The sequence below is a fragment of the Gossypium raimondii genome, chromosome 6, assembly GCF_025698545.1.
Source record: "Gossypium raimondii isolate GPD5lz chromosome 6, ASM2569854v1, whole genome shotgun sequence".
Lineage (NCBI taxonomy): Eukaryota > Viridiplantae > Streptophyta > Magnoliopsida > Malvales > Malvaceae > Gossypium > Gossypium raimondii.
The window spans coordinates 16,053,389-16,063,077 of NC_068570.1; the positions used below are offsets into that span (position 1 = coordinate 16,053,389).

General features: G+C 35.7%; 1 protein-coding gene across 2 annotated transcripts; it reads right to left on the minus strand.

The window, feature by feature from the left end:
- Positions 1-1,390: 1,390 nt before the first annotated feature.
- LOC105773318 (copper-transporting ATPase PAA2, chloroplastic) lies at positions 1,391-9,398 on the minus strand. 2 transcript variants are annotated; one of them, XM_012595092.2, is made up of 18 exons: positions 8,653-9,391; positions 8,491-8,568; positions 7,643-7,740; positions 7,456-7,509; positions 7,161-7,247; positions 6,817-6,981; positions 6,494-6,604; positions 6,094-6,162; positions 5,795-5,904; positions 5,133-5,238; positions 4,584-4,650; positions 4,006-4,085; positions 3,428-3,873; positions 2,972-3,146; positions 2,545-2,676; positions 2,210-2,360; positions 1,947-2,112; positions 1,391-1,640 (listed from the first exon to the last, which is right to left on the minus strand). In XM_012595092.2, exons 1-17 carry the CDS (start codon positions 9,290-9,292, stop codon positions 1,985-1,987), a joined length of 2,697 nt encoding a protein of 898 aa, XP_012450546.1. In that variant the 5' UTR covers positions 9,293-9,391; the 3' UTR covers positions 1,391-1,640; positions 1,947-1,984. The 2 variants fall into 2 exon arrangements, with proteins under 2 accessions (XP_012450546.1, XP_052488327.1); XM_052632367.1 differs by lacking the exons at positions 1,391-1,640; positions 1,947-2,112 and having other exon boundaries at positions 2,211-2,360; positions 2,545-2,672; positions 8,653-9,398.
- Between the last annotated feature and the right edge of the window lie 291 nt (positions 9,399-9,689).

Here is a 9,689-nt window from a genome sequence, read left to right on the forward strand (position 1 = left end):
CCATCTAGTAAGGTAATTGGTATTGGTACTGTTAAAATTAGGATACACGATGAGACGATTAGGACACTCTCAGATGTCAGGTATGTACCGATTCTGAAAGAATCTCATCTCCTTGAGTATTTTAGACTTGAAAGGATGCGAATCAACATCAAGTCAAGCGGCATTAAAGTATCTCGTGGAGCTCTCGTTTTGTTAAAAGGTAAAAGAACCGCGATCTTTATATTCGGAAGGTTCTCTAAATGACCGGTGAAATCGGACGTCTCTCGTCCGTTACAGAGTCGAAGTCAACTCGTTTGGAGCGGAGGAAACTTGATCATAGGAGGGAAAAATGTATGACCGTTTCATTGAAGAGAGGCTCTCTTTTGGATGCAGGTTTTGAAAAGTTAAGGCACTGTGTTCGTGAAAATCAGACCCGGGTTAGTTTTGATTTGGCAGTGTACAAGTTGAAGGCTAGAAGTCTTCCAGTTTCTAAGCACAGATTCAACTCAGTTAATTCCCTGCATAGTTCAAGATAGGCTCGTGGCGGGCTTTGGCAAAGATGGTGTTGTGGAAATATGAGTCAAGGTGGAGATTTGTTAAGTATGATTCCCATTTTCAGTCAAATTTGAGAAATAATCTTTTAGTTAAACTCTGTTTATTGTTTCAGTTAAACACTGATTAGTTTAGATTATTTTATTATTATTTAACATATGAATTTAGCCTATAAATAGGCTCTTTTACAACTTTAGATAACACACCCATTAGAGATTAGAACTCATAACACATTTAGAGAATTTTATGTTTACGTTTTGAGGGTTCTTTGTTTTCGGGTTTTTAGGGTTTAGTTTTATCTTCATCTTTTGTACTCTTCGTTCTTTTTCCATTATAGTAAAATTATCTTTGCCCGTGGTTTTTATCCTCTTTAAAGGGATTTTTCCACGTTAAATTTGTGTGTTCAATTTCTCAATTTATTCCGCTATTTTTTGTTACTTGTTACTTAATCGGGTCGATCCCTAACAGAATCAAAAGATGAAAATACCTTATAATAATATTAATTGCATTTTAAAGTAAAAATATTTCAATAGTTTCACAATTAAATTGGTGTCGAGTTGACTTATGACACCAACTCAATCAACCATTTTATATATAGTATAAATATACAATTTATAAAGGAATAAAACATACATAATACAATTAAAATGTAAATATTATATTAAAATAACGTTTTGCTTAAGTGGTCATATTAATCAATCTTATTGATTTAAAAACATAGGTTCAAATCTCATCATATCCAAATTTTTATTGATTATTTTTAAAAATAAAAGACTAAAATACCCTCAAATAATATAATTGAATATAATTACAAGAAAAATTTTCATAGTTTTCCTAATCGAGTTAATGTCTGGTTGACTTGTGACAAAAATTTAATCAGGAGCTTAAATAATAGATACTTCAACATAAATGTTTATTTGAAATACAAAAGCCAGCTGAAGATAATAAGAAAGATAAAATGAATAACAAAAACAGCCACTATTCATAACGCGATACACCTTGATTAACCGTTCGAAATCACCTTTAGTATGTACTCAATAACCTACTTACAAGTTGATCTATCAAAAAGCAGTGTTCTTAGAGGCAATGCACCTGAGGGCTCCAGGAAGCTGCACAGCAATAAAAATATATGGTAGCAAAAAGATAAGCATATGAAGAAATCAAGACAAAGAAAAGTAGAGTACAAATGCATCTTTGATCTATTCAATGTAGAAATTGAATTTATAATTAGAAATGAGAAGTGCCAGCATTATAAGATTTAGGTTCTATATGGATTGCACAGTAACCTTTGAGGTTTGGAGGCTTTGATTGTGTACAAAACAATTTCAAACATGCTTTATTACCAACGTAATGAACAAAAGAAGTTCGACCAAATGAACAGAAGAAAACAAGAATGGAAATAGTTAAAGATATACCATCTCAGGATACTTGCACATTGGAATGAATTACTTTGTTAACCTGGACCGGCAGGCATTTGTGAAATTTTCGCAATACTATTCTTCCAGCTCTTCTCAGACCCATGGAGCCGTAAAAGCAAGGAATTGGTTACAACAAATATTGAGCTCAAGGCCATTAACCCACCTATAAATTCAGTACAAAAAATTGAAGCAACTCAATCATAGTCGATGGAGAGACCATATAAAAGTGAAGTTTTAGCTCTTGTTTTCAGTTCACATACCAGAAAATGAGGGTGTCATAGCAAGATCGTATTGGGGAAGTAAAACACCAGCAGCAATGGGGATGGCAACAATATTATACGCTACTGCCCAAGATAAATTTTGGTACACTTTTGCCATTGTTGCCTGTGCAAGATCCAGTGCATCTACTACCTAGTGGGGAAGTCTTAAGTAAGATGATACCAATCTGACTGGTATTCCTTTTGTGCTAAGAAAACATAATTCTTTCATGAACAAGTTATACAAAAGCGCAAACAACTTTGCTAAAAGGTTTATACCCAACAAGTTCATCTAACTTGTTGCATGAAACTACAATTTTGGTTAAAGAAGAGCATACCTGTGAGAGTCTGTTGCCAAGAAGTATAATAGATGCTGCATCCGAGGCTGCAGTTTCTTGTGCTTCAGTCTGTAGAGCAATCCCCACATCCGCAAGGGCCAAGGATGGTGCATCATTAATGCCATCCCCTACCTTAGGAGAGGGGGAAAAAATTAGCTGAGTATATTTTCTAATGAAGCTGCAGTATTAGACTTGCATAGTCTTTGCTTTAATTAGGGTCATCCTAAATCTTTTTCCTGAGTTTACTATAAAATTAATTTGTTATTCTAGTTGCATCCAAAGGTGCAAATGATCATCTAAGTCAGTGGACCAGGCAACAGTGCCTGAATTTACTAAAATATATCCAATCATTGACTGAAGAACCAGGTGAATTTATGCTTTACATTACTAATCGAATTCTAGAGGACTGACTGGGAGAGAGAGTTACCATGGCAATGTGATGTCCTGCAGTTTGAAGAGTAGATATAACCCTTGATTTCTGCTGAGGTGTCAAGGATGCATTAACAAATTCATGTTCTATTCCAACTGTCTTCGCAATAGTTGCAACTGCCTCTTCCCTGTCTCCTGAAATAAGGATTGTTTTGATACCTTTCCGCTGAAGCCTTACATAAACAAGGCAACAAAACAACCACAAATGATAAAAGTTAAGAAAGTAAGAGTAGCACAAGGAACATTTTCATCAGCATTTTTTATAGAAAAAACAGAGCAGGAAGTGAAACATCTAAGTAGCTATTCTAGCAGGAAACATAAAGAATAGAGATGCATCTCTAGTCATCAATGGAAAATATTAGCTGGGTATTGCCCACTTATCAAGACTTATTATGCATGCCAAGCCAGTTAAATGGAAGAACTTGCCCACATGATTACAAAAAGGAAATATTACCTGCTCACGGTAGACTCGGCATCAAACCGCAGACTGTCAGACATTCCTATAGCACCTATTACGCCTTCTCCTTCACGTCCAACATAGATAGCTGTTTTTGAATAGTTTGATGGTGATGATGACTGACGCATTACAGCATGTTCTAAAGCCATCAAATCAGATGGACTTGCTTTTATCTGGAAGCGTTCATTAACCCATTCTAATTTACCGACAGCAACCAAACGTCCATTTACTTCAGCTAAGGTTCCAAAACCTGGTTCAACTAGTTGTCCTCTAGTTTCTGGGAGTACCAAATTCAACAACTCTGCCTTCTTTACAATAGCCTGAGCAATCGGATGTATTGCTGTTCTCTCCACTGCTGCAGCAATTTGAAGAATTTCTGATTCATCATAAGTAAAGGAAGAAACTGATGAGACAGTTGGTTTTCCTTCAGTGAGAGTCCCAGTCTGCACATTGGTAAATAGGGTAATGTTTGAGTGAAATTCTAACATAGCAAATTATATACACATACAAACTCAGAGAGAGGGAGAGAGGGGGGGAGGGGAGAGAGAGTGCATTATTTTCAAGGGTAGAAGTACTTTGTCAAAAGCAATACGGTCTACATTGGCCAAGCGTTCCAGAACATCCCCACCTCTTATAAGCAGTCCTTGTCTTGCTCCTGATGATTTTCATTGCAGCAACATACAATTTAACAGAGTTGGTTGTTATTTGAAAAATACAAAGAACCGGTAAAGTTAAATAGCCAGTATGCTATTCTTCAAATTCAAGTGTATCCAATGTGCATACACCTTATACCAGTGAACAATATTACAACGGTCTCAATGTCATAATGGGTAAAATGTTCCAAAACAAACAGAAATTCCAAAAAAGCATATTTGACAATTCCCCAAAATCATGATTTTCAAATTGAATTCCTTCGTCTTCAATGTACCATTGAAGAATGAGCCAGCCAAAGCTCTCCATATATTTAGTCACCTATAGTAAATATAAGCTCTCAATATATTCACTCATGCTTTAAAGAGAACTAAAGTATGAAATCTTCCAATTGCACATACTGTCTTCTAACTGGTGAATAGACGTATGTTAAGATTCACTAAATTAGTCCCATACAGAAAATGAATCAAAATCAAGATTTATTGACATGCTAGATAATTACCAAGAGAGGTGCCAACAAGGATTGCTGTTGGTGTGGCAAGACCCAGAGCACAAGGGCAGGAAACTACCTGAAAAGCAAAAACCAGCAGTACAAACTTGTAGTGCAAATAAATCTTGTTTTGCTCGATTAAAATAAAACATATCATATTAAGTGACAATTCTCTAAGAAAATTGTGACATCTATGCAAGCAACCATCTTCAAATGCTACCAAGTTAAGCAATTCTTATAAAATATATATATATATATATATTTTTTTTAAAATTTGCATATTCAATTATATTGTACCTTGCCAGCAATTAGCTGCCGTCATTCCTACAAGAAAAACCCCCCAAAATTTATTTGCAACTTTTAACAGGAACATGCAGAATGGAAACACTTTTTAACTTGTTTCCTTCTTTTGAAGATTAAAAAAAAGTTTCTTTTACCATATTGAGATTATTGTAATAATAAATAACTTTCTTGCCAATCAAATGGATAAAAAATGCAAACAGTCAGGCAACTAATATATAGGCAATGTGGAGAAACACAGGTAGACAAAAGAAAACTCACTAAGACATCCACTGCAAGTTTCAAACTCAAAAGCAATGGATCTCCATCAGGGCCAGCAATATCATTGAGCAAAACATCTGGAAATATGTGCGACCCAGCATAATACCTGGACATAGAAAGCAACAAGGAGAAAGACGCAAGATTAGCTAGTACACAATCAACAGCATGCTAGGAGGAAATAACACATCTACAAGCAACTAAAACTAAAGGCCACAGGACCAGCATAATCTGGTTTGAGTACCATGGCAAAAGGGAAAATAAAGAAATCAGTCAGTTAATGCAGGAATGGTACTTCAACAATGGAACAAAGTAGGGGGAAAAAAAACTTGTCCGGCATTTACTTAAATTAATGATCCAGTTGTTACAAGTGTTTGCAGCAGTAGAAGTATGCTGGGTCTTGGGGGGGGGGGGGGGGAATGATCGGGAGATTACAACAAGAAATGAAGTGCAAATAAACTTGTCATACTTTCTTCATAGATAGGTCAACTAATCGAATTGCAAATTGAATGCAAATTACCCAATTTTGTTTTGTGAAAGTATCTACAAGTTACATAAATATATTGATTAAGGAAATTAGAATCTCGTCTTTTCCATCTATTTTAAGCATCTCATTGAAATCACTCAGTCTGAAGTTAATACATTTGAAGAAACAAACCCCATACCAGAAAGCAAACGTTGCAGCTGACAGAGTCATTATGCTGTATACAAATGGCCCGGCTATCGCATCTGCAAGCCTCTGTACAGGTGCTTCTTGTCCTTGAGCATCTTCAACCTGAAAATTGGTTGCAGATATCCTACTCAGGCTAAATGGAAGCAACGGTTTGTTTTTTTATACTAGTAATTACACAGAAATGGGAGAATAATGCCCTGTGCAGCAGACACAGTCACTCATATCAAGCATCAGATGTGAGGACATGACTGTATGATTAATCCAATAAAAAAAGTTCACTAGGGCACTAACCATGCGTACGATCTTAGCAATAGTTGAGTTGGAGCCTGTGGAAGTTGCTCCTATTCTTAAAGGGCCATCCTGAAATAGAACATTCATAAACATAAATGATGATTGCGTGGGTAGTGGGTTCAATCTAAAATTCTTGAGAATAATTTAGAAAAAATGCAACTAATAATAACATTCAGTCTTTCTCTAACGCTCCTCATTCAGATCTAATCATCCCAAGCAACCCAGCTAATACGTATTTTTTTTTCCTTTTGGCAATCAGCTAATATGCATTTTAAATTTTAATACAAAAGGTTATTCCCATATCTCTGAAATAAGCAATGGTCAAGTATTTCTCTCCCTAAAGTATTGCTATTGGCATAAGTCATAGCATTTCTAAATTATATTCCTCAACACATCTTACCCAATTTATAGTTCCAGCAGAGACCGTAAGACCCTTTTCCTTGAATACTGGAAGTGATTCTCCCGTCAGCATGGATTCATCAACCACACTTCTTCCTGTAAGAACTTTCCCCTATGTAGGGAATTCTAATTTCAGAAAAAGTCCATTTATATGTGGTAAATTTAATCAGACAGTGATTAAAAAGGTTCATCTTAGTTTCATATAATTATCAATATGTTGTTTGCTCTAACTAAAAATACATACGGTTCGTCTGTTTATGACCAAGTTTAGGAATCAGACTGTGATGCACTAAATCCTGATCATATAACATATTCATGACTTACATCTACAGGAATTGTTTCTCCAGGCAAAACTAATACCGAATCTCCAACTCGAATATCATCTGAGGGGACCTCAATGCAAATAGCATCAGAGCTAAGTACAGAATCAGCAGAGGAATCAGTGTCTGATGAAGTAATTACAAGTCTTGACCGAGTGGATATCAATGACTGCAAAACAATTATCTCACATGTCAAATCAACCAAATGGCATGAAGATGAGTGAATATGATAGAAGCACGTTATGTAACTAAATCTTAGTTTTAAGGATCTGTAAGCCAAGATTCATAGCATCAAACATGAAAACAAGTGTAATAACAAAACAAGGAAGTATCAGATTTAAGACTCACTAAAAGTTCATTCATGTCGCTGGATGCCCTAATCCTTGCTTTTTCTTCCAACGAACGTCCCAGGAGCACAAAACCAAGAAGCATGACCTGCATGTCAAAATACAGGAGTGCTTCATGAGAACTTATTATCAACCAGACCAAAACTTTCATACTTCCACCTAAGTAGCTTCTGCATATTAAAAATAGTGAATCAACAGATGTGAGAAAAAGGAAACTTATCTCGAAGCATTTGGCAGATACAGCAGAACCATGATATCAAAAATAAATATTGCAGAGTAAAAGTAAGGGAAATCACCGGCTCATCAAAGAATGAAGCATCCCATTCAAGCCCAGGGTTAAGAAGTGAGACCTACAAGGCAAGGCAAATATAAGGACCAACAGAACTTAGCAGATTGATTCCATGATGCTATATTAAGAAAACTGAATCTCAGCTTTCAAACCACAAGGAAAGAAACAATGAAAGAAAGAAAGAAAATTCTCACTGCACTAATGATAAATGCAGCAATTGATCCAAAACCCACAAGAGAATTCATATTGGGAGATCCTTTCTTGAATGCCAATAATCCATCAACTAGCAAATCTGAAAAACATTTTTTGAGAACTTTGATCAAAGTCAATCTTTACTCCCCGGTCACTACAGCATTAAGACACTTTACAAAGAGTTTTGCTAGTAACTGCCTTAAGACCAAGGAATATCTTCCTTAAATATGGGTTTTGTTTGGAAGATTAGCTATCAAAATAGTTTAAATTGTGTGATAAAACACATATGAATATAACTAATATTATTACACCCACGATTTTATATTAAAAAATCATTTATAAAATATATCAATAAATTATTATCAGTGGCGTGACAAGGGTCTTTTATATGAATTTGTAGGTCTTGTGGTCAATTTGCAAATAATTTTATTTGAATTTTATATAAAAGTATGAAAAGATGAAAATACTTTTAAAGTAATACTAATTACCCTTTGAAGTAAAGGTATTTTAGTAACTCACAGCCTGACACCAACTCAATCAGCCACTTTATATATACTATAGATAGATATTATGATTATTTTTCAAATTCATGAATTTGTGGAGGTCTTTTTCACGGTGAATTTGAAATTCCTAAAGGCATTTGTGAATTTGACATGCAAGTTTTTATACATTTCAAATACATATCATATTAAATATTAACTAATTTATATAGTATGCAATTCATTCTGACAACTAATACAACAAACCAAATATAAATCCAAAATTTTCTAATTCATATATCCAAACATAGAATTTCTTACATGCCGCCTAAATGTTAATGCATGTGAAAATAAGGGATAAAACAACAAACCTCTTCCTGGACCCAACAAAGCCGTTAAAGCCAATCCTCCTTTGACATAAGAATTATGAAGGACCTCCAGAAACGATCCTGAATCAAACATAATTAAACCATAGGCGTCATTATCACATATCAAATTTAAATAAGAAATTGAATTGCATTAAATTAAATTACCATGGCCGAAATGAATCCCTAGGGAGTGCAAAATATGTGAAGCATGAGCTCCACAACAAAGCGCCACCAAAGTCCAAGCAAAAGCCACTCGATTCCTACTCTTCACCAACAATTCCTCTTTCTTCTTCAACATTTCCTTCCACTTCCTCATGTTCTCCGCGATTCCAATCCCCGAAACCCTCCTCTTAGCCATGAACCCGCACTCGCTCACCCTCTGAGCTATACTCTCCGCAACACTCTCCACGGTTTCCCTCTCCATCACCTCCCGCTTCAACTTGATCGCCGCCGTCTCGGTCAACAAGTTGACTACTACTGATTCGACTCGCTCGTCGGAAGAGATAACCGATTTGACTCGGGACACGCATCCGCCGCACATCATCCCGTTGACATCGAGGAGAACCGACGGATCTTTAAGCTTCTGTCCTACCGGCTGTATAGACGATTCCTCCGACTCTAATCTAGTCTCCAGTGAACTGAACAAGACGAATCCAGGAGTTGACCGAGGCCGACAATGGAAACGACCGCGAGGGCATCGTTTTAGCAAGCCAAAGCGGTCAGCTTTGAGTTTCGCGCCATTACTGAAAGAGAGCTTTGGCCGATTTAATACAGAGAGTCTTAACAGATCCCCCGCCATTGCCATTGTTTGTTAGCATAAGGATTTAAAAAAAAAAAAAAAAGATGACCAAAGAAATGCACTAAGAAAGATTTGAAGACAATGATGTTGATCCTTGTTGAAAGTTGAAACGCAGAGGACCGTAGCTGAATTTCCTTTTAGAACATTATCCAATTATAATCCGCCATGTAATCTTGAAACTGTATCCGCACGTTTTTTTGTATGCTATTATTGAACTTAACTTCACCTAACCTTGTGGTCGAAATTCGACAACAGCAATTGAGATATTCAATTTACTTAAAATTCCAAAACGCTGCGTTTTAATCCATTACACTTGGGGCTAGGTTACCATTGTTAAAAAATGTTGTTCACTGTTATTAAAAATATATATATTTTAAATATGATATTGGAAAGTAAAAAATAA